Here is a 26279-nt window from a genome sequence, read left to right as displayed (position 1 = left end):
AATTTGCACTGAAGACCAATATGAAACAGCCCTAAGGAAATCCAGATCTTGCCTCTTTCCATTGCTGGTTTTCATTTCCCCATTCTGCAGTAGCTCGTTAATATTAGTTCTGACCTTCGGGGTTGGCCTGAAGAGAAAAGGCTCCGGATGACTCAGGAACTTCTTTGGCAACTACAGCAGCTGATATTTCAACAGCGGGTACACTGCCTTTCTTACCAAGGGAACTTCCCAGCCTTCCCAAAGAACCAACAAGCACTTCCAGACTCCCTGTTTGATGCCACCCTCTGGACCTGCTTTGGGGTCTAAATGCAAGAGTCGTGTGTCAGATAATTAGTGATGGAAGAAAAAACCTCTAGGAGAACAGGTAGGTGAGACAGAAGAAAAATAGATGGGAGTTAATACAAATATAAATCCATTCTTTAGGCTCTCTGGAAATTTTTCTTAGTGTAGGCAGTCACTTGAATTTTTCACTAAAGTGTATGGGAAGTTTGGGATTAATATAATTTCTATATCTCATTATCTATCATCCATTCTGACCTGTCTTTGGGGAACACTGGCCCAAAGGGCAGTTCCTTAGCACTTTTAGAAGCCTCTCTCACTTGGTCTAGTCCAGTTTTGAAAAAAACTGGACGATAGATATTATATTTCTTAACTGCCAACTGGTGTATAAAATAGGACTGGTTTGCTGTGGCACTTTGAACAAGCTTTTAGCTTCTTTGGGCTTCAGTAGCCTCCTCACTAAAATGGAAATTAAAGTCCCTATCCTATTTCCCTCAGAGGGCTGTAACAAGGTGAAGAATAGTAGGATGAGAGGAACCAAAGCTCTTTGGAAATATTTCAGGATTTCTGTGCTCTGTGTTAGTGATCTTACCTTTTCTGTAGCCTCCACAGGCAATACCACCCACAACTCTCTTCTCCCTGAGTGACTGTGGTCTGTGGAGTGCAAACCTTGGGCTCCAGGCATGGCGCTGAAAGTAGTGAGGGGATAGTAGGTCAGGGAAGTGGCTAAGAAGGAAATTGCTCCTAGGCTGCTGCCACAAAAGGCCTAATATACACATATAGACATCTGATCTATAAGCATACAATCTCCCCTCCTCACTCTAACACGAATGCATTAACATCCATACACTCCAAGAATTACCAATAAAGAGACTCTATTTGTGATTTTGATACCCATCAGTACTGTCTTGATATTGCTTTTAATGAAATTCTTCCATGAATTCCATACTTTGGGAGGATGATCAGAATCTGCATGCCTCAGGAAGTCACACTTTATGCTTTCCTCCATACAGTTAATCCCAAATTAGAATTTGTGGTTCAACTCTTAGTCTTGAGTTAGAGTAAGTGAGTTTCTGATACTGAGTGAAACTTTCTTTTTCCATAACCAGTTATTTGGATCGTTTTGCGGAGTGAAGGGACTTCATTCTTTAGTTCTTTTTGTTTTGCCCCATTCACAGTTGAGAAACTCTCTAGATCCTCCTACCACCTTCTACCTTCAGTTCAGTTCAATGCCCAGTCATGTCCAACTCTTTGCGACCCCATGAACTGCAGCATGGCAGGCCTCCCTGTCCATCACCAACTCCGAGAATCCACCCAAACCCATGTCCAATGAGTCGGTGATGCCATCTCATCCTCTGTCATCCCCTTCTCCTCCTGCCCCCAATCCCTCCCAGCATCAGGGTCTTTTCAAATGAGTCAGCTCTTTGCATCAGATGGCCAAAGTATTGGAGTTTCAGCTTCAGCGTCAGTCCTTCCAATGAACACCAAGGACTGATCTCCTTTAGGATGGACTGGGTGGATCTCCTTGCAATTCAGGGGACTCTCAAAGGTCTTCTCCAACACCACAGTTCAAAAGCATCAATTCTTCAGCGCTCAGCTTTTTTTATAGTCCAATGCTCACATCCATACATGACCACTGGAAAAATCATAACCTTGACTAGACGGACCTTTGTTGGCAAAGTAATGTCTCTGCTTTTTAATATGCTGTCTCGGTTGGCCATAACTTTCCTTCCAAGAGGTAAGCGTCTTTTAATTTCATGGCTGCAGCCACCATCTGCAGTGATTTTGGAGCCCAGAAAAATAAAGTCAGTCACTGTTTTCACTGTTTCCACTGTTTCCATCTATTTGCCATGAAGTGATGGGACCAAATGCCATGATCTTCTTTTTCTGAATGTTGAGCTTTAAGCCAACTTTTTCACTCTCCTCTTTCACTTTCATCAAGAGGCTTTTTAGTTCCTCTTCACTTTCTGCCATAAGGGTGGTGTCATCTGCATATCTGAGGTTATTGATATTTCTCCTGGCAATCTTGATTGCACCTTGTAATTCTTCCGGCCAGGCGTTTCTCATGATGTATTCTGCATATAAATTAAATAAGCAGGGTGACAATATACAGCCTTGACATACTCCTTTTCCTATTAGGAACCAGTCTGTTATTCCATGTCCAGTTCTAACTGTTGCTCCCTGACTTGCATACAGGTTTCTCAAGAGTCAAGTCAGGTGGTCTGGTATTCCCATCACTTTCAGAATTTTCCACAGTTTATTGTGATCCACACAGTCAAAGGCTTTGGCATAGGAAATAAAGCAGAAATAGATGTTTTTCTGGAACTCTCTTGCTTTTTTAATGATCCAGCAGAAGTTGGCAATTTGACCTCTGGTTCCTCTGCCTTTTCTAAAACCAACTTGAACATCTGGATGTTCATGGTTCACGTATTGCTGAAGCTTGGCTTGGAGAATTTTGAGCATTAATTTACTAGCATGTGAGATGAGTGCAATTGTGCGGTAGTTTGAGCATTCTTTGGCATTGCCTTTCTTTGGAATTGAAATGAAAACTGACCTTTTCCAGTCCTGTGGCCACTGCTGAGTTTTCCAAATTTTTTTGCATATTGAGTGCAGCACTTTCACAACATTATCTTTCGGGATTTGAAATAGCACAACTGGAATTCCATCACCTCCACTAGCTTTGTTCATAGTGATGCTTTCTAAGGCCCGCTTGACTTCACATTCCAGGATGTCTGGCTCTAGGTGAGTGATCACACCATGGTAATTATCTGGGTTGTGAAGATCTTTTTTGTATAGTTCTTCTGTGTATTCTTGCCACCTCTTCTTAATATCTTCTGTTAGGTCCATACCACTTCTGTCCTTTATTGAGGCCATCTTTGCATGAAATGTTCCCTTGGTATCTCTAATTTTTTTGAAGAGATCTCTAGTCTTTCCCATTCTATTGTTTTCCTTTATTTCTTTGCATTGATCGCTGAGGAAGGCTTTCTTATCTCTCCTTGCTATTCTTTGGCACTCTGCATTCAAAAGGGTATATCTTTCCTTTTCTCCTTTGCTTTTCACTTCCCTTCTTTTCACAGCTATTTTGAAGGCCTCCTCAGACAGCCATTTTGCTTCTACCTTCAGCCAGGTTATTTCCCTCACTTCCAGTTCCCTGAATACTCCCTTTTTATAAAATTTGTCTTGTTGAATGGGGATTATTTGTACACATGTTCATCTCATCCAGGCAGAGAGATGTAGATTAAGCAAGTATCCTCTGTTCCAAGGCCTGAGCTGGACATCTGGAAACAGATCACAGATAACTGAGATCCAGTACCTATCCTTAAGGAGCTCAGAATCTAGTAGGAAAGTAGACTGGTAAAACACAGGTTGATACTTGCTCAGATAAACAGAAGCATATAAGCAATGTGAGAACCAAAGCCAAGCCTTCTCAGAGGAGGTGAGAATTGAGCCCAGTCTAGAAAATTGAGTCATATTTCACTGAGAATGGAAAGGAAGGGAAGGCATTCCAGGCTAAGCAAACACACAGAGGCAAAAAAGTACACAGTGAGTTTGGGGGCCCAGTGAGTCAGCTGGTACAATTTAGCTATGGGAGTTTAAAGAGATAAATGACTGTAGAAGTAGGTTTGATTGAGAAGAGTCAGGGCTGAGGCCTTTCCATAAAGCTTGTTGAGTTTTCCTACTTCTGGGGATCACAATGGATAACAGTGGTTAAACACACAGACAAACAGACACATGCATACACATACACATACACACACAAACACATACACAGAGCTAGTTCCAGGCAATTTTAATGTGGATTTTCAAGCCTGGACCCCAAGTTTGCCTTTCAGACCTTGTCAAAAGTCAGCTAAGCTCCTATCTCAGATTTCCTGCTGCTAAAATTATCTTTCACGCAGAGTCATGAGGACAAAATTGTAAACATAGTAAAGGGGTTCATGTGACTAGATTCATTACATCAGACGAGCCACTTCCCCTCCTGAGACCTCAGTTTCCCTGTGAGGCTAGTGAGAATGTTTGGAAGGAGCAACTATGAAAAAGAATATGTTTCTCTGTGGGCCTTGGAAAACATACTTGTAAAGCATTATTATTAAGATTATTAGCATTAGCAGAGTGATACAGTTAGGAGACTTATTAGAATTAAGAGAATTGTATCTCTTCCAAAGTCTAGGTCTAGGACTCTAAATGTTATGAGCTAATCTGGAGGACCACATTCTTAAATCAAGCTATTTTTATCAGTTAAACCAACGAAAAACCCTGGACTGGAGAAGTTAGATCCCCAGTGTTTTATTCTTGACTTGGAGATTTAATTTGCTATAGGACCTTAAGAAAATACTTCCCCTCTCAGGCCTTTATTTTCTTACCTGAGAGAGTTGAATGAAATGATTTCTAGGGGTCTTCTGTATCATAAAACCAAAAAAATAAAAATGAATTCATCTTTCTAATTGATTGGCATGAGTTCTTTATTACAAATGTTAACCCTTTGTCATAATTTTGTAAGTTTCTTTTGCTGTTCCCTGAATTCTCACCATCACATTAGAAATTGTAGATTAGCCAAAGAGGTGATTGATTTTTACTTCACAGAGGGAATCACTGTGTTACATAATATATATTGAACATTTCCCAGATTACTTTATATGTGTTAACATACCGAATCTTCAACTACACTAAGATACGCTTATGAGATGAAAACACAAAGTGTTTTACCAGGGCACTGCAAAGTTGTGTTCTGCCCAGGGTCTCCTAGCAAGGGGGAAGAGGTGGGATTCCACTCAGGTAGCATGGCTCCAGAGCCCAATGCTTTTAACCACTGTGATCCACTGCCTCAAGAGATTCATTTAGAAGGGAAGGATCTGAAATGTATTGAAAGTTTGGTATGATCTATACACAGAAACTGGAGGGACTCTAACCCTTAGGTAGACTGGGATGCTGAGAATGTATTTAAGGGAACTTCTTAAAAGGCAAAGTGGAGCTGAGAGCACTGGAGGTCAGGAATTGGAGATTTATATCCCCAAGAGACCAGCCCAGTGTTGCCCAGCTCAGAGGAAGAAACTGAGCTTCCATGTAGCCAATCACTGGAGGTTTATCAAGGGGTGGGAAGGTTGCAAAAGAATGAAGTAAGAGCACACTTGAACATCTTCCAAGTAAGCTATGCTGTTAGATGAGTTTTACACATAAAAGTTTCAAAACAATCAGGGGGAGGGTAAAGAAGATAATTCTGAGTAGGATGGCTCTGGTCTATGGATTTGTCCTACTTTGAGGCCATTGCTTCCTATTCCCCATAGTCTGCTTGCTGCAGCCTCCCCCCAGGCCTCCATCCTCATGGCTTGACATGAAGAACTTTAGTCAAGTTCTGAGTCAGATCACAATTCCTTTCTGCCTAGAGGACCTGATGACAGTTGGCAATCATACTGTCACTTTCCCTAGCAATGGCTGCATGCACATCTCTTCCCAAGGTGTCAGGTTTACTCTGATTTATTTAGCCTTGGCTGGAGAGAGCATAAAGATGATCAAACAGTGCCCATCTCTCTGAGAGGGTCCCAGGAAGCACACTTTCACATTTTAGGAAAGCAGGACCCTCAATAGGAAAGGTAGCTGCATTCAGGGGAAGAAAAGGTTTGTAGTGCCTTTGGGAGGGCATTGAGGCAGTAAACCTTCCACTTCCAGTTGGGGACAATGATTGCTATCTCAAAACATTTTTTTCAGTAAGGACATTGTATTTGTGTGTTTGTATTTGGGAATCTTGTATTTCCGATGTGGATGGGCTGGAGCTTGACATTCTGCTTGGGCCTGTTTTTCTACTGCAAAGCTATGAAAGCTGCTGAGATCTGACTCCATCACCTTTGCCTCCCCACCCCACACAGGACATAAGCACATGATCTTCTGTCTTTTATTTGCATACTCTGCTAGTCCTGTCTTCATTGGAGGGAAGTGACTGGCCAGACCTGGGCTGTCTTGCTGGCTGCCTTCCTTGCTGGGCTCCAACTTATCTCCTATGTACACAGCCCTTGGAGTTCAGAGGCCTCTGCTGACCTCTGCCCAACCTCTCCTCTGCACCCAAGCCCTCAATGGTACATACAAGAGCAGAGGAAGGCAAGGACTAGGAGACAAGAGAGAGGCTGGAGATAGGCTGCAAAAGGGCTCAGAATCCCAGCACACCTCCCTGTCCCAACTCTGTCCACCACCTGCTGTGGCCACAGCAAAAGAAGAGAGAGCTAATAAGACAAAGTAAGGCCGGATACCTTGTGGATAGTGGTGTCGTTAGCTGTGACGCCTAAGATGTCTCAAGAGATGGGAGAGCTCACCCAAACCAGATTGCAGAAGATCTGGATTCCACACAACAACGGCAACAGCAGGCTGCAACGGAGGAGGGGCTGTAAGTGGGGTTTGCTTCTGTGGGCTTCAAGGTGGTGGTGGTAGAATGGGTGTAGAAGATCAAAGGACATGGCCCCCTGTCCATCCCCACCCCAACCTGAAAGTTGGAATAGATGAGCAGCAGGATGAAATAGCTGCAGGGTAACAAGATGCTAATGTCAAAAACAGAGAAAGAAGGAGAGAAAGGAAAACAGAAAGAGAGAGGTGAATACAGGGAAAGAATGATGGTTACATAAAGACCATCTTAATCAGAGGGATTTTTGACTAAGAATTTTTTCTTTTATCTGGAGCTTATTTGGAATACTTATTGTTTGAAATCTGACTGTTCTACATCAGTGTTTGCCTAAATGTTTTATTTTGGTGACCTCAGTGAAATGTCTGGAAATTTGTGCTGTCTGATAGCTCTTGGGTGAAATAAAATTCTTGGCATTGTTTCTTAGAGGACAGGTGCTGGGTACACAACACTTCCATATCATTGGTCAGTTTTGCTCCTCCTTGAGAAACTGGATTTAACTGGGTTGGAAAAGGCTGGTGTCCTGTCTCCTGCATTACCTTCATGGCACATATGGACAAATTTGCTGCTCTAGGAATCTGAGGGAAAAGACACCCAGGGAAAGACTACTGGTGTAATGTCCACTTTGAAAAATTAAGAAAGGGGGAAAGCAAACAAAACCTGTAAATATATTTTTTAAGTAGATTATACCATTTCCCATAGATAACAGGGGACAGTTTGCAGATCAAGGTGTTTACAGCCCAAGAAATTTGACCTGAGGAGCCATAAGGTGGGTGGAGATAAGACAGCTATGAACTGTGGGACCCAGACATCTTAAGGACCAGCTGACCAAGCTTCCACTATGCTAATGCTAGAAGAGGTCCAGGCTCACAGCTAGTGAGAGGAAGATCCAGGAAGATGTAGGATGTTAAATATACTATGTAGAATGGAGGGTATGGATGGAGGGAGAGAGGGAAAAAAAACCTAGCCTTCTGTTCTTCCTTTTCCTCTCCATCAGCAGTTTCAATCACTCATCTGGAGATCAAGGAGCGCAGATGAGACTGAAAATTACATCCCACCCTCACCCACCAAGCCACTTTTATTCCTTCTAAGGGGCTATTGGATTAAGCTGGCAAGCAGGCAAGCCACTCTCTAACTATTTCCTTTCATTCTATTTTCTGACAGAGGTTATCCAAGGAACTATTTGTTCTTTAAATATTTGGCACAACTTCCAGGTAAAAACATCAGACCAGTGTTTTCTTTGTAAGAAAAAAAAAATTGATATAATCTTTTGAATAGTTACGGAATCATTCAAGTTTGCTATTCCTTCTTGTCAGCTTTGTTAAATTATGTTTTTTTAGGAATTATTCTATTTCACATCACTTTTCAAATTTATTTGCATAAACTTATATCCATATTTTTAAAATCTCTATTTCATTTGCAATTATATCCTCTTATCCTTATTTATTTGTACCTTCTTTTTTTATTATTCTTGATCAATATTGCCATAAGTTTGTCACTTTTACAAATTTTTAAAAATAATCAATTTTTGGCCTTCTGATTCTTTCTGATATGTCTCTGGCTTTTTATTTAGCCATTTTCCTCATGATTATTCTTTTTTTCTACTTTTTTTGGACTTACTCTGTTTTTCTCTTTTAACTTCTGGGGTTGAATGCACAGCTTATTAATTTTCAGACTTTCTTCCTTTTGAAAGTAAGCATCTGATGCTATAACTGTCATACAAAACAGATTGGTATTCCACAGATGCACAGTTGTATGGACATATGAATTTTTTAAGTATTTCCAGACTATTTGGTAAATAGACACTGCTCAGGGCTTTCTTAGTTTCTATATCACTCAGTTGCCCTGGCCACGTCAGTCCCTTTCTCAGGACTGCTAAGACCTATAGATTATCATCTAGCAACTGAAGAGTTAATGCCTGACACAGAAGGAGTCATCTAGAAATTGGTGCCAAACCCTTGGGCCAGCTTCTGTTTTGCTATATCAGTGCCCTTACCATTTCCTGTCTGATTCCATCCTTCTTCAAGAGCAAACTGTATGATTTCTATTTTTTGATGTCTATTGAGATTTGCTTTATGGACCAACATATGGTAATTTTTGGTAAAAATTCCATGAGCACTTGAAAAAAATATACATTTTACAATTCGATTAAGAATACTATATACTTCAATTAGTATTCTCCCAGGATTTTGTCTGCTTATTGATATGAAAAATTTGTTAATGTCTCCCTGTAACTATGTCAATTTTGAAGCTTTGTAAATAGCTACAAATTTAGAATTGCTATATATTTCTGGTAAACTGAATGTGTAATCAATGTGTAAGGAAATTTCTGCTAATCTAGTATAATTAACATTTTGTCCTACAATGTTTTCTGATATTATTATATGTATATTTGCTTTATTTAGCTTTATATTTACCTGGTAAATCATTTATACACTTTCAAATAATGTTTTTACCATTTTAGTGAAGTGTAGTTAACTTATAATGTTGTATTAGTTTCAACTGTGAGCAATTCAGAATATATATGTATGTATATATATATTCTATATATTATTTTGCACGTTCTTTTTCATTAGAGGTTATTATAAGTTATTAATTATAGTTCCTTGTACTATACTGTAGGCCCTTGTTGTTGATTTATTTTATATAGGGTTTCATATATTAATTCCAAACTCCTAATTTATCTCTCCCCTAACTCCCACTATGTTCTTTGGTAACCATGTTTCTTTTCTGTTTGTAAGTCTATTTCTGTTTTGTAAATAAATTCACTTGTATCATTTTTTTTTATTCTACTTATAAGTGATATATGACACTTGTCTTTCTCTGTCTGGCTTACTTCACTTAACATGATAATTTCTAAGTTCATCGTGTTGCTGCAAACAGTATTATTTCATTCTTCTTTTCATTCATTTGTTGATGGACATTTAGGTTGCTTCTGTGTCTTGGCTATTGTAAATAGTGCTGCTGTGAATATAGGGAGGCATGTGTCTTTTCAAATTAGATTTTTCCCTGGGTTTATGCCCAGGAATGGGGTTGTTGGATCATACGCCAACTCTATTTTTAGCTTTTTAAGGAACCTCCATGCTGTTCTCCATAGTGGCTGTACCAGCTTACATTACAACCAATAGCATAGGAGGGTTCCTTTTCCTCCATATCCTCTCCATCATTTATAGACTTTTAAATGATGGCCTATAAGAAAAATGTTTATGATAGAGATATAATACACATACCATAAAACTCACTATTTTAAAGTGTACAACTTAGTAGTTTTTAGTATATTCATGTGGTTATGTACCATCATTACTAATTCCAAAACATTTTCATCACACTCTCCAAAGAAACCCTATACGCTTTAGTGTCATTCCAGATTCCCCCCTCCCTTTAGCCACTGGCAAACCACTAAAATCTACTTATTGTCACCATAGATTTGCCTATTCTGGACATTTCCCAATAATGAAATCATACAATACATGCTCTTTTGTATCTGGCTTCTTCCATTGGGCATAATATTTTCAGTTAATTCATGTTGTAGCATGTGTAGATACTTCAGTCCTTTTTAAAGCTGAATAATATTCCATTATATAGATATACAACATTTTGTTTAGCCAATTCAAATATGAATTGAGGGAAATTCGGTTTGTTTCCACTTTTGCCTATTATGAACAATGTTGCCATGAACATTTGTGTACAAGTTTTTGGGTGGACACATTTTTCATTTCTCTTGAATATATACATAGAAGTAGAAATGCTAAGTCCTCTGGTAATTCTGTCTATTAATACAATGATTTAAAGAACTGCTAAGCTGGTTTTTCAAGTGGATTCATGTTTTATATTTCCAAAAGCAACATATGAGGATTCTAATTTCTCTATATCTTCACTAACAGCTGGTTTTGTCCACTTTTAAAGATAGTCATCCTAGAGGATGTTCAATCTACACTTGAGAAGAATCCCTAATCCCTTGAATCTATTTCTCACTTCCACTGTATAATTGTTAGGGATTTGATTTAGGTCATACCTGAATGATCTGGTGGTTTTCCCTTCTTTCTTCAATTTAAGTCTGAATTTGACATGCTCTGAGCCACAGTCAGCTCCCAGTCTTGTTTTGCTGATTCTATAGAGCTTCTCCATCTTTGGCTACAAAGAATATAATCAATCTGATTTCAGTAGTGACCATCTGGTGATGTCCATGTGTAGAGTCTTCTCTTGTGTTGTTGGAAGAGGGTATTTGCTATGACCAGTGCATTCTCATGGCAAAACTCTGTTAGCCTTTGCCCTGCTTCATTCTGTCCTCCAAGGCCAAATTTGCCTGTTACTGCAGGTATCTCTTGACTTCCTACTTTTGCATTCCAGTCCCCTATAATGAAAAGGACATCTTTTTTGTGTGTTTGTTCTAGAAAATCTTGTAGGTCATCATAGAAACATTCAACTTCAACTTCTTCAGCATTACTGGTTGGGGCATAGACTTGGATTACTGTGATATTGAATGCTTTGCATTGGAAACAAACAGAGATCATTCTGTCATTTTTGAGATTGCATCCAAGTACTGCATTTTGGGTTCTTTTGTTGACTATGGTGGCTACTCCATTTCTTCAAATGGATTCTTGCCCACAGTAGTAGATATAATAGTCATCTGAGTTAAATTCACCCATTTCAGTCTATTTTAGTTCACTGATTCCTAATATGTTGATGTTCACTGTTGCCATCTCCCGTTTGACCAATTTACCTTGATTCATGAACTTAACATTCCATGTTCCTAAGCAATATCATTATTTACAGCACCAGACATTACTTAAATCACCAGTCACATCCCCAAGTAGGTGTTTTTGCTTTGGCTCCATCTCTTCATTCTTTCTGGAGTTGTTTTCTCCACTTTATTCCAGTAGCATACTGGGCACCTACTGACCTGGGGAGTTCATTTTTCAGTGTCCTATATTTTTGCCTTTTCATACTGTTCATGGGGTTCTCAAGGCAAGAATACTGAAGTAGTTTGTCATTCCCTTCCCCAGTGGACCATGTTTTATCAAAACTCTCCATCATGACTCATCTGTCTTGGGTGGCCCTACATGGCATGGCTCGTACTTTCATTGAGTTAGACAAGATTGTGGTCCATGTCATCAGTTTGTTTAGTTTTCTGTGATTGTGGTTTTCATTCTGTTTGCTCTCTGATGGATAAGGATAAGAGGTTTATGGAAGCTTCCTGATGGTAGAGACTGACTGTTCAGGGACGGGGGGATCTGGGTCTTGTGTGATGGGCAGGGCCATCTTTAATCCAATTTTCTGTTGATGAGTGGGGCTGTGTTCCCTCCCTGTTATTTGGCCTGAGGCCAAACTAATGTGGAGGTAATGAAGATAATGTTGAGCTCCTTCAAAAGGTCCAGTGCACGCACTGCACTCAGTGCCCCTGGCCATGCAGCAGGCCACCACTGACCCATGCCTCCACTAGAGACTCCTGGACAATCACATGCAAGTGTGGGTCAGTCTCTTGTGGGGTCACTTCTCCTTTCTCCTGGGTCCTGTTGCACAAAAGATTTTGTTTGTGGCCTCCAAGAGTCTGCTTCTCCAGTCCTGTGTAAGTTCTGGTGGCTCTATGGTGGGGTTGATGGCAACCTCTTGCAAGAGGGCTTATGCCATAACCAGGTGTCCTGCACCCAGAGCCCCTGCCAGGCCTGTACCCCCACAGGAGACACTCAAACATGCAAAGGCAGGACTGGCTCTTTCTCTGTGGGGTCTCCTGCTGTGCACAAGGTTTTATTTGAGCCCTCCAAGCATTTCTGGCTGGTATGGGGTTTGATTCTAAATGTGATTTTGCCCCTCCTACCATCTTGCTGGGGCTTCTCCTTTGCCCTTGGATGTGGGGTATCTTTTTGGTGGGATCCAACATTCTCCTGTTGCCTGTTGTTCAGCAGTGAGTTGTAATTTTGTAGTTCTCACAGGAGAAGATGAGTGCATGTCCTTTTGCACTGCCATCTTGCAAATCTTGGTGAGTAGGGAAAGGTTATATAGTCAGGTAGGAGTTTGTGATAAGGATAAATGCAATAACAGTCTTGTACTCTTTCTTCAACACAATTAAGGTGTATGCAAGGTCTTAGATGGTCCAGTCTCCTAATTTTGATGAGCCTTTCTGGTCCATTAATCTTGCCTCAGGTTTCATTGCTCTTCCTCCTTTGGTTAGCAACTGTTCTGACCTTTGGAACTGAGAGATCATGGAGGCTGGAGTCTTGTCTATAGGAAATGAGGGACAAAAAGGCCTCCATGCCAGGCGTCCCACAGGGCCCTGCTCAGCATCAGTAGTGGCTTCTTGGGGCACACTTACTCACTGACTGGGGTGTGCAATAGTTGCTTGCAGTAGCAGGGACCAACAGTCAGTTTTAGATAAGCTAGCTCCACAGTGCTGGATTTAGAAAAGGCAAAGGAATCAGAGATCAAATTGCCAACATCCATTGGATCATTGAAAAAGCAAGAGAGTTCCAGAAAAACATCTATTTTTGCTTCATTGACTACGCCAAAGCCTTTGACTGTGTGGATAACAACAAACTGAGGAAAGTTCTTCAAGAGATGGGAATATCAGGCCACCTTACCTGCCTTCTGAGAAATCTGTATGCAGGTCAAGAAGCAACAGTTAGAACCAGACATGGAACAACTGATTCTTTCTAAATTGGGAAAGGAGTATATCAAGGCTATATGTAGTCACCCTGCTTATTTAACTTATATGCAGAGTATGTCATTCAAAATGCCAGGCTGGATGAAGCACAAGCTGGGATCAAGATTGCTGGGAGAAATATCAATAACCTCAGATATGCAGAGGACACCACCCTTATGGCAGAAAGTGAAGAAGAACTAAAGAGTCTCCTGATGAAAGTGAAAGAGGAGAGTGAAAAAGTTGGCTTAAAGATCAACATTCAAAGAACTATGATCATGCTATCTGGCCCCATCACTTCATAGCAAGTAGATGGGGAAACAATGGAAACAGTGACAGACTTTATTTTCTTGGGCTCCAAAATCACTGCAGATGGTGACTGCAGCCATGACATTAAAAGATGCTTACTCCTTGGAAGATAAAACATGACCAACTTGGACAGCATATTTAAAAGCAGAGACATTACTTTGCCAACAAAAGTCTGTCTAGTCAAAGCTATGGTTTCTTCCAATATTCACGTGTGGATGTGAGAGTAGGACTATAAAGAAAACTGAGTGCTTAAAAATTGATGCTTTTGAATTGTGGTGTTGGAGAAGACTCTTGATAGTTTCTTGGTCTGCAAGGAGACCCAAACAATCTATCCTAAAGGAAATCAGTCCTGAATATTCACTGGAAGGACTGATGCTGAAGCTGAAGCTCCAATACTGTGGCCATCTGATGAGAAGAGATGACTCATTTGAAAAGACTCTGATGCTGGGAAAGATTGAAGGTGGGAGGAGAAGGGGATGACAGACGATGAGATGATTGGATGGCATCAGCGACTCGATGGACATGAGTTTGAGTAAGATCTGGAGTTGGTGATGGACAGGGAGGCCTGGAATGCTGCAGTCAATAGGGTCACAAAGAGTCGGAAATGACCGAGCGACTGAGCTGAACTGAACTGAACAGTGCATGTAGAGGCAGTTTCTGGCATGTGGAGGTGATGGTGACCTAGCCCCCATACATGTATCTCAACAGTGGTGCCCCAGTTTCCAGGCACACTATGCCTTGTCTAGGAGCATTCATGGCTGTGCATCCTTTCCCTCCTGTTCCCTTTGCTGTATCCACACAGTCAACCATGTTCCTCTCCCTGAATCAGTTCTCCCAACCCCACATTTTAGCACTCAGTCCCCACCAGCACTGGCAGACTCTTGTCCCAGAGAGAGGCACCCAGTGCTGATTCCCAAGGAGGCTTTGGGATGATTGGTGCTCAGGCAACTAGAGCTCCAGAGGGCAGAGGAGACCCTGACCTGATAGCCCTCCCTGCTCAGAAAAGGACTCCTCTCACTGCCTGCAGATGCTGGTGGGTTGGGGGAGGATTTGAAATGGTGACTCTGTCCGCTTGCCCGCCAGTGAACAATGATGCTTTGCTTCTGTAATGTCCTGGGATTGTTCTGAAGACACTCCTAGTTGTGGAGCTCCTTATACCTGTCCCTTCAGACTGTCTTTTCACAGCTAATACCTGTCCCTTCTCAGTGAGATGGGAATCTGAGTTCTTGTCCATGGAGCCAAAGAATGGAATCCATGAGTAAACACTCAAGGTAGCAAGCAAATAGGATTTATTAAAGAGGAGGAAAGTACAAAGCTTTCAGCATAGACCCTGATTGGGGGTAAAGAGTCCCCCCGCCTCCAAGGTGGGACTTATAGCAGTTTTTATATCCTTCCTTAAATCATGGATGTCTACCCAATCAATGTAAAAGTCAAGATACTTAACATCTTTATGGCTTCCTTCGATCCTTGGATTAAGTCCTCACCCTTTCTAACACCCCCTAGTCAGCCTGGTCCTTAGGCCGACTGTTGCCCCTGCTTGCCTGAATAAAGGAGCATGGCACCCCACTCCAGTACTCTTGCCTGGGAAATCCCATGGATGGAGGAGCCTGGTAAGCGGCAGTCCATGGAGTCGCTAAGAGTCGGACACAACTGAGCGACTTCCCTCCCTTTCACTTTTCACTTTCATGCAATGGAGATGGAAATAGCAACACACTCCAGTGTTCTTCCCTGGAGAATCCCAGGGATGGAGGAGCCTGGTGGGCTGCCATCTATGGGGTCGCACAGAGTTGGACATGACTGAAGTGACTAAGCAGACATTTTACCAGATATATGGGCTTAAGATTAATGATCACTGGTTGTTTTTCCCAGGCATTTGGAACAGAAGCTAATTACTGCCCTTTCCTTGATCTGAGTGCTGATAATTTATCAGACTAAAGACACATTAGAGGATTTGAGAACGTGGAGTGGGATGTTTACTGAAAACAAGACCAAGGTCTCAGAGTTCTACACTGATTGCTACATATCTCTAGCAATGTTTTTTAACATCTTTTCATTTGATATTAGTATAGCCACTTCATCTTTCTTCCAGTTGCTCTTTTTGTGATATACTTTTTACATTCTTTTACTTTTAATCTATCTGTATCTTAAAATCTAAACTGTATTTTCTGTAGGCATCATAAACCCGGACCTTGTTTTTTCTTTTTAATCCAGTCAGACATTTTCCACCTCTTTCTTAGATTGCTTGATCCATTAATATTTAATATTATTATTGATGCAGTTGGATTTAAATGTACCATTTTAAAATTTTCTATATACATTATGTCTTTTCCCCATATTCCTCCTTTCTTTTGTGTTAATTTTACCTAGTTTTATATTTAATTTCTTTAAATATTTTTTTCACTACATATTTTTGAGATATTTCCATAGTGGTTGCTCTAGGGCTTTCCATATATATCTTAACTACTAAAATCTATTTTCAGTTCAGTTCAGTCACTCAGTCGTGTCCAATTCTTTGTGACCCCATGAACCACAGTATACCAGGCCTCCCTGTCCATCATCAACTACCAGGGTTCACACAAACTCATGTCCACTGAGTTGGTGATGCCATCCAACCATCTCATCCTCTGTAGTCCGCTTCACCTCTTGCCCTCAATCTTTCCCAGCATTAGGGTCATTTCAAATGAGTCAGCACTTCACATTAGGTGGCCAAAGTACTGGAGTTTCAGCTTCAGCATCAGTCCTTCCAATGAACACCCAGGACTGATCTCCTTTAGGATGGACTGGTTGGAACTCCATGCAGTCCAAGGGACTGTAAAGAGTCTTCTCCAACACCACAGTTTAAAAGCATTCATTCTTCGATGCTCAGCTTTCTTTAAAGTCCAACTCTCACATCCATATATGACTACTGCAAAAACCATAGTCTTGACTAGACAGATCTTTGTTGACAAAGTAATGTCTCTGCTTTTTAATATGCTGTCTAGGTTGATCATAACTTTCCTTCCAAAGAGTAAGCATCTTTTAATTTCATGGCTGCAGTCACAAGCTGCAGTGATTTTGGAGCCCCCAAAAATAAAGTCAGCCACTGTTTCCACTGTTTCCCCATCTATTTGCTTGAAGTGATGGGACCAGATGGCATGATCATAGTTTTCTGAATGTTCAGTTTTAAGCCAACGTTTTCACTCTCCTCTTTCACTTTCATCAAGAGGCTCTTTAGTTCTTCTTCACTTTCTGCCATAAGGGTGGTGTCATCTGCATATCTGAGGTTATTGATATTTCTCCCAGCAATCTTGATTCCAGCTTGTACTTCATCCAGCCAGCCTTCCTCATGATGTACTCTGCAGGGTGACAATATACAGCCTTGACATACTCCTTTTCCTATTTGGAACCAGTCTGTTGTTCCATGTCCAGTTCTAACTGCTATTTCCTGACTTGCATACAGGTTTCTCAAGAGTCAAGTCAGGTGGTCTGGTATGCCCATTTCTTTCAGAATTTTCAAAAGTTTACTGTGATCCACACAGTCAAAGGCTTTGTCATAATCAATAAAGCAGAAATAGATGTTTTTTCTGGAACTCTCTTGCTTTTAAGATGATAGAGGGGATGTTGGCAATTTCATCTCTGGTTCCTCTGCCTTTTCTAAATCCAGCTTCAACATCTGGAAGTTCACGGTTCACATATTGCTGAAGCCTGGCTTGGAGAATTTTGAGCATTACTTTACTAGCATGTGAGATGAGTGCAATTGTGCGGTAGTTTGAGCATTCTTTGGCATTGCCTTTCTTTGGCATTGGAATTAAAATCGACCTTTTCCAGTCCTGTGGCCACTGCTGAGTCTTCCAATTTTGCTGGCGTATTGAGTGCAGCACTCTCACAGCATCATCTTTCAGGATTTGAAACAGTTCATCTGGAATTCCATCACCTCCAGTAGCTTTGTTCCTAGTGATGCTTCCTAAGGCCCACTTGACTTCACTTTCCAGGATGTCTGACTCTAGGTGAGTGATCACACCATCGTGATTATCTGGGTTGTGAAGATCTTTTTTGTACAGTTCTGTGTATTCTTGCCACCTTTTCTTAATATCTTCTTCTTCTGTTAGGTCCATACTGTTTCTGTCCTTTATTGTGTCCATCTTTGCTGGAAATGTTCATTTGGTATCTCTAATTTTCTTGAAGAGATCTTGAAGAATCTACTTTAGATTTATACTAACTTAATTCCAGTTAGATATAGAAATGTTACCCTTATATAACTATATTCCATTTTTCTTTTCTGTGTTATTATTTCATACATATCATATATTTACATGCTAAAACCCCCAATATATTATTATTGTTTTACAAAATTTTATGTTTTAAAGAAGCTGAGCAAATTAAAGAGAGCACATATATAAAGTTTATTATATTGATATTTATTGTCTGATTCTGCTCATTTGTTCCTGTGTGTTTGAGTTGTAACTCTTCACTTTGTGACTTGATTAGCCTATTTTAGTGAAGTTTATTTCTCTGCAGTGAGAAACCTTTGGTGTTACTTCTTGGAGGCCATGGGACTTCCCTGGTGGCTCAGTGGTAAAGAATCTGCCTGTAATGCAGGAGACCTGGGTTTGATCCCTAGGCTGGGAAGATCCCCTGGAGAAGGGCATGGCAACCCACTCCAGTACCCTTGTCTAGAGAATGCCATGGACAGAGAAAACTGGTGGGCTGCAGTCCATAGGGTCACACAATGTTGAACGTGACTGAAGTGACTCAACAATAGCAGCAACTTGGAAGGCAAAGCCTTCAGGCTCACTTTGACTATCTTTTTCCCTGATTATTCTATAAAGCTATCAGTTTCATTTGGTGTTACATTCTGGGATTCACAAATTACAAGCTGATTGCTATTATATTTTACAATGCCCTTAAAGCATACATTGCTCAGCAGTGTAATCCAATTAAACTCTGGCAAAGGTAGTCTTTGAGGTTAGCTCTGACCCCAGGAGGGCTCTTCTTAATAGGCTCTTTCTCTGGTTCTCTCTCAAAAAAGATGTCCTTTTCATTATAGGGAACTGGTAAGCAAAAGTAGGAAGTCAAGAAACACCTGGAGTAACAGGCAAATTTGGCCTTGAATTACAGAATGAAGCAGGGCAAAGGCCAATAGAGTTTTGGCAAGAGAAAGCATTGGTCATAGATATCACCCTCTTCCAACAACACAAGAGAAGACTCTACACACGGACATCACCAGATGGTCAACACCAAGATTATATTGATTATATTCTTTGCAGCCAAAAATGGAAAAGCTCTATGCAGTCAGCAAAAACAAGCCTGGGAGCTGACTGTGGCTCAGATCATGAACTCCTTATTGTCAAATTCAGACGTAAATTGAAGAAAGCATGGGAAACCACTAGGCCATTCAGGTATGACCTAAATCAAATCCCTTACGGTTATACAGTGGAAGTGACAAATAGATTTAAGGGACTAGATCTAATAGACAGAGTGCCTGATGAACTATGGTTGGAGGTTTGTGACATTGTACAGGAAACAGGGATCAAGATCATCCCCAACAAAAAGAAATGCAAAAAAAAGCAAAATGATTGTCTGAGGAGGCCTTACAAATATCTGTGAAAAGAAGAGAAGTGAAAAGCAAAGGAGAAAAGGAAAGATACACCCATTTGAATGCAGAGTTCCAAAGAATACCAAGGAGAGATAAGAAAGCCTTCCTCAGCGATCAACGCAAAGAAATACAGGAAAACAGTAGAATGGGAAAGATGGACTTCCCTGGTGGCTCAGACAGTAAAGCGTCTGTCTACAATGCGGGAGACCCAGGTTCGATCCCTGGGTCAGGGAGATCCCCTGAAGATGGAAATGGCAATCCACTCCAGTACTATTGCCTGGAAAATCCCATGGACAGAGGAGTGTGGTAGGCTACAGTCCATGGGGTAGCAAAGAGTCGGACATGACTGAGCGACTTGACTGACTGACTGAGAGATCTCTTCAAGAAAATTAGAGATACCAAGGGAACATTTCATGCAAAGATAGGCTCAATAAAGGACAGAAATGGTATGGACCTAACAGAAGTAGATGATATTAAGAAGAGGTGGCAAGAATACACAGAAGAATTGTACAAAAAAGATTTTCACAACCCAGATAATCATGATGGTGTGATCACTCACCTAGAGCCAGACATCCTGGAATGTGAATCAAATGGGCCTTAGGAAGCACCACCAAGAACAAAGCTAGTGGAGGTGATGGAATTCCAGTTGAGCTATCTGTGAAAGTGCTGCACTCAATATGTCAGCAAATAGAACTCCTAATCATGGAAAGATGTCTCACAATTGATTTTTGTATATTGATCTTGTATCTGTCAACTTTGTCGAACTCACTTGTCAGTTCTAAGGATTTGTATAGTTTTGGGGATTTTTATGTAGATGGTCATGACATCTACAAATGGGAAATATTTTATTTATTCAGTCTTTCACTTTTAAGGCTAATAATGACAGTATGCTTTTGTTTTAAACGTTCCTTATCAAGTTTAAGTAATTCACATCTATTCCTAACTTAATAATTTTTATTACTAATTAGTTTTTAAAGTATTAAGTGTGTTTCCTGTGTGCATTGACATATTTTTCTTCAATAGGTTGTCAATATCATGGGTTACATTAATTGATATTTTTGAATGTTCACCTAACCTTACAGACTTGCACTGAATCACACTTAACCATTCTCCATAATTCTTTATTTGTAATATTGGATTTTTTGAGCTTGTAGCAAATAATTTATTGAAAGATGAGGATAGGCAACATTACTTTATAAGAACTAATATTTAATCTTTTGCTTTCTTCTTATTTAACTTCTATGGTAATACATTCATTCTTTAAAAGTTTAGAAAATATATAAAAGTATAAAGAAAAAAATGATATGGATCTAACAGAAACAGAATATATTAAGAAGAGGTGGCAAAAATACACAAAAGGACTGTGCAATAGAGATCTTCATGACCAGATAACCATGATGGTGCAATCACTCACCTAGAGCCAGACATCGTGGAATGCAAAGTCAAGTGGGCCTTAGGAAACATCGCTACGAACAAAGCTAGTGGAGGTGATGGAATTCCAATTGACCTATTTCAGATCCTAAAAAATAATGCTGCTAAAGTGCTGCACTCAATATGCCAGAAAATTTGGAAAACTCAGCAGTGGCCACAAGACTGGAAAATGTCACTTTTAATTCCAATCCCTAGGAAAGGCAACACAAAAGAATGCTCAAACTACTGCACAATTGCACTCATCTCACACACTAGCGAAATAATGCTCAAAAAATTCTCCAAGCCAGGCTTCAACAGTATGTGAACCATGAACTTCCACATGTTCAAGCTGGATTTAGAAAAAGCAGAGGAACCAGAGGTCAAATTGCCAACATCTGCTGGATCATTGAAAAAGCAAGAGAATTCCAGAAAAACATCTACTGCTGCTTTATTAACTCTCCCCAAACCTTTGACTGTGTGGATCACAACCAACTGTGGAACATTCTTCAAGAGATGGGAATACCAGACAACCTGACCCACCTCCTGAGAAATCTGTATGCAGGTCAAGAAGCAACAGTTAGAAACAGACGTGGAAAAATTGACTGGTTCAAATTGAGAAAGGAGTACATCAAGGCTATATATTGCTACCTTGCTTATTTAACTTACATGCAGAGAATATCATTCAAAATGCTGGGCTGGATGAAGCACAAGCTGGAATCAAGATTGCTGGGAGAAATATCAATAACCTCAGATATGCAGATGACACCACCCTTATGGCAGAAAGCGAAGAAGAACTGAAGAGCTCTTTTCTGAAAGTGAAAGAGGAGAGTGAAAAAGTTGGTTTAAACTCGACATTCAGAGAACTAAGATCATAGCATCCAGTCCCATCACTTCATGACAAATAGATGGGGAAACAATGGAAACAGTGACAGACTTTATTTTCTTGGGCTCCAAAATCGCTGCAGATGGTGACTGCAGCGATGACATTAAAAGATGCTTGCTCCTTTGACGAAAAGTTGTGACCAACCTAGACAGCATATTAAGAAGCAGAGACATTGCTTTGCCAACAAAGGTCCATCTAATCAAAGCTATGGTTTTTCCAGTAGTCATGTATGGGTGTTAGAGTTGGACTATAAAGAAAGCTGAGCACTGAAGAACGGATACTTTTGAACTGTGGTGTTGGAGAAGACTCTTGGGAGTCCCTTGGACAGCAAGGAGATCCAACCAGTCTATCCTAAAGGAAATCAGTCCTGAATATTCATTGGAAGGACTGATATTGAAGGTGAAACTCCAGTACTTTGGCCACCTGATGAAAACTGACTCATTGGAAAACACCCTAATGTTGGGAAAGATTGAAGGTGGAAGGAGAAGGGGATGACAGAGGATGAGATGGTTGGATGGCATCACTGACTCAATGGGGATGAGTTTGAGTAAGCTCCTGGAGTTGGTGATGGACAGGGAGGCCTGGTGTGCTGCAGTCCATGCAGTCACAAAGAGTTTAACAGGACTAAGGGACTGAACTGAACTGAACTGGTGGGCACAGCCTTTGTTAGTAAAACTTTAATCCAGTTATGTGCTAATGGGTGGAGTTGCATTCCCTCCCTGTTAGTTCTTTGGCCTATGGTTACCCAGCCCTGGGATCTGTGGGCTGTATGGTAGGGTTAATGGCAACCTCCAAGAGGGTTTATGCCGAGGGGGACTTTCCCAGCCTGCTGCTGCCAGTGCCCTCATCCCTGTGGTGTGCCCCTGCTGACCAACACCTCCACAGGAGACCCTCCAACACTAGCAGGTAATTTTTGTTCAATCTCCTGTAGGGTCACTACTCCTTTCTCATATGCCTTGGTGCACACAAGATTTTGTTATCCTTTCCAAGACTGGAGACTCTGTTTCCCCCAGTCCTGTGGAAGCCCTATAATCAAACCTTGCTGGCCTTCAAGGCCAGATTCCCTGGGGACTCTCACTCACTTTGTCAGATCCCCAAGTGGGAAGCCTGATGTGGGATTCATAACTTTCACAACAGTGGGATAACTCTTTCATATTGTTTTTCTCCAGTTTGTGAGCCACCCACCTAGCAGGAATGGGATTTGATTTTATCATTATTATGCCCCTCCTACCATCTCACTGCAGCCTTTTTGTCTTTGGGTTTGTGGTACCTTTTTGGTGGGTTCCAGTGTCCTCCTGTCAATGGTTGTTCAACAGCTAGTTGCAATTTTGGTGCTCTCACAGGAAAGATGTGCACATGTCCTTCTACTCTGCCATCTTGAACCCCAAACCCCTTATTAACTTTTAAATGACTGCAGAATATGTAGTGATATCCCCTAAAGATTATTTCTGATATTGGCCATTTTATCTTCTCTCTTTTTACATGTGTCAGTCTTGCCAAAGGTTGTTCATTGATTTTTCACTGAATGGTTCATTTATTTATTTATTTAGTAATCAACTTTTTGTTTTATTCATTTTCTCTATTGTTATTCTGGTTTCAATGTCATTGATTTCTGCTCTTATCTAGAATTTCTTTCCTTTTGCTTGCTTTCATTTATTTTGCTCTTTTTTCCTTTTTTTTGTTTTAAGTGGAACTTAGATTATTGATTTGAGACTTTTTTTTCAATGTATAGTGTTTTCAATTTATAGCATTTTAGTGCTGTAAATACCTCTGTCACCATTGCTTTAGCTGCAACCCTCATATTTTGATGTTTGTTTGTTTGTTTGTTTATTTTACTTTAAATCAGTTCTATGTGTATTTTCAAAATATCTTTTGAGGTTTCTTTTGTCAGTCATGGATTATTTAGAAGTATGTTCTTTAATTTTCAAGTGTTTAAAGACTTAACCTATCTTCATTCTTTTGTTGATTTTACTTTGATACCTTTAGGATAAGAGAATACACTATGTTTATGTCAATCAGTTTTTATTTACTGAATGTTGTTTAATGGCCCAGAGCATGAAAATGTGCCATGGTCACTAGAACAAAATATTTATTCTGGTGTACATATAAATGTAGTACTTTTATATGTCAATTAGATGCTACTGATTTAGTATGTTGCTTAATTCTTCTATATTGTTGCTGATTTTCTGTCTAATGATTCTGTTAATTCCTGAGAGTGTATGTTGGAGTCCTCAAGAGTCTTTGTGCATTTGTCTCTTTTCTCCTTTTAGTTTTGCTTCATTCATTTTGAGACTCTGTTGTCTGGTATGCATATAATTTGGATTATTATATATTCCTAAGGGATTGATCTTTTATCATTGTGTAATTCTCTTTTGTATGTAGTATTTTTCTGTGCACTGAAATATAATTAACTGGATATTAATAGACACTCTTGCTTTTTTAAAATTGATGATTGTATAGTACATACTTTTTCCTTTAAAATATGCTTTTATGAACCCATTTAAACATGAAAATAATAAACCAATTACATGTTAACATAAATAGCATATTTTTCACAAAATAGCTATTTCCCCAAAAAATGATGAAGAAAAATTATTTCAGGTATTTAAAAACCTATTTTATGTGTGGCTTAATAGTAGATGTATCACATGTTCTGTATTCAATCTGTTGTAGTGTGTCATCTTGGTTGAAATACATGAAGAAAACTTGTCCTCCTCTACGACAGCTTGGGAAAACAACAATACCCTAATAGCGTTTATTTTTAGAAAATTGCATTTTTCTTTGATTTGATACCAAAATTCAACAATTGGCAGTTGTTTTTTTATATTGTGACAAGAACACTTAACATGAGATCTACCTTGTTAACAATGTTTTAAGTGAATAATAATTATTGTTAATTTTAGGCACAATTACAATAAATCTCTAGAACTTATTCATCTTTCATAACTTAAACTCTCTACCCATTGAACAACCATTCTACCCTCTGCTTCTATGACTTTGACTACTTTAGATACTTCATATAAGTATAGTGTGTAGTGTAGTCTCTCAGTCGTGTCCGACTCTTTGCGACCCCCTGGACTGTAGGCCTCCAGGCTCCTCTGTCCATGGGATTCTCCAGACAAGAATACTGGAGTCGGTTGCCATTTCCTTCTCCAGGGGATCTTCCTAACCCAGGGATCGAACCTGGGTCTTCTGTATCACAGGCAGATGCTTTACCCTCTGAGCCACCATAGTCATACTATGTATGTACAAGTATTTGTACTTCTGTAACTGATTTATTCCACTCAGCATAATGTACACCAGGTAAATCCACACTGTCACATATGACAGGATGTCCTTATTTTTAAGGATGAATAGTATTCAATTACATGTGTGTACCGTATTTTCTTAATTCATTTATCAGTTAATGGATATTTACATCATTTCAATATCTTGGCTATTGTGAATAATACTTCAATGAACATGGAAGTGCAGATAATGTCTTGATGATATTGATTTCAAGGATAGCATCTTAAACAAATGGTAGTAGGAAAGGTGGATATCCACATGCAAAAGAGTAAAATTGGACCCATATCTTACAACATACACAAAAATCAAGTCAACCTTGATTAGCTATTTAAATAAAAGACCTGAAACAGTACAACTCCTAGAAGGAAACTTAAGGATAAAGCTTCATGACATTAGTCTAGGCAGGGATTTCTTGGATATCACACAAAAAAACACTAGCAACAGAAGCAAAAATAAATAAGTGGTAATTCATCAAACTAAAACGCTTCTGCATGGCAAAAGTCACTTAACTGTATTTGAATGAATTTATTTCTGGGGTCTCTAGTCCATTCCATTGATCTATATGTCTATCCTTTCCCCATACTACACTGTCTTGGGTACTATAGCTTTATAGTAAATCTTAAAATCAAGTAGAAAGTTTCTTCCAAAATTTTTCTTGTCTTGTAATTATTTTAGTCAGTCTAGTTCCTTTTACTTTCCATATTAATTTAATTTTTTCCATTTTTATTTTATATTGGAGTATATTTGATTAACAATGTTGTGTTACTTTCAGATGTACAGGAAAATGATTCAGCTATACATATGCATGTATCTATTTTTTAAATTATTTTCCCATTTAGGTTATCACACAGTATTGAGCACAGTTCACTGTAGGTTCTTGTAGATTATCTATTTTATATATAACAGTGTGTACATGTCAATTCCATCTCCCAATCTATCCTCCTCCCTCCTTTCCCCAGGTAATAATAAGTTCTCTAAGTCTCTGAGTCTGTCTGTATTACAAAAATGTTAATTTGTACAATTTTTTAAGATTCTGAATATATGGAATATCTTATGCTGTTTGTCTTTCTCTGACTTACTTCACTTAATATAGTAGTCTCCAGGTCAATCTATGTTGATGCAAATGGCACTGTTTCATTCTTTTTAATTTCTGAGTAACATTCCATCATATATATGTACCACATCTATTTCATCTATTCATCTGTCAATGGACAATTTAGGCTTGCTTCCATGTCTTGGCTGTTGTAATGAACATTGCTGAAATGAACATCAGAATGCATGCATCCTTTCAAAACATATTTTTTTTTTCCTCCAGATGTTATGTCCAAGAATGGGATTGCTGCATCATATGGTAGCTCTATTTTTACTTTCTTAAGAAACTTCCATACTATTCTCCATACTGGTTTTACCAATTTACATTTCCACCAACAGTGTAAGAAGGTTCCTCTTTCTCCCCACCCTCTCCAGCTTTTATTATTTGTAGACTTTTTGATGATGGCCATTCTGACTG

The 26279-nt window shown here is 39.7% G+C and overlaps 1 protein-coding gene across 6 annotated transcripts in view; it reads left to right on the top strand.

Annotated features, from left to right (window-relative positions):
* Positions 1-238: 238 nt before the first annotated feature.
* PFKFB1 (6-phosphofructo-2-kinase/fructose-2,6-biphosphatase 1) overlaps positions 239-26279 on the top strand; it is a 132779-nt gene continuing 106738 nt past the window's right edge. For 3 of the 6 annotated variants that reach the window (XM_052662824.1, XM_052662822.1, XM_052662821.1), the window contains exon 1: positions 6333-6655. In XM_052662824.1, the coding sequence (XP_052518784.1) occupies positions 6559-6655 (97 nt within the window). In that variant the 5' untranslated portion in view covers positions 6333-6558. Of the gene's footprint in view, positions 365-6332; positions 6656-7666; positions 7787-26279 lie in introns of those variants that run through there. The other 3 variants (XM_052662823.1, XM_052662826.1, XM_052662825.1) reach the window with 3 other exon arrangements.

This window comes from Budorcas taxicolor, chromosome X (genome assembly GCF_023091745.1).
Source record: "Budorcas taxicolor isolate Tak-1 chromosome X, Takin1.1, whole genome shotgun sequence".
Lineage (NCBI taxonomy): Eukaryota > Metazoa > Chordata > Mammalia > Artiodactyla > Bovidae > Budorcas > Budorcas taxicolor.
The sequence above is the reverse complement of the archived record's forward strand: the minus strand, read 5'-3'. Positions and strand labels throughout refer to the sequence as shown.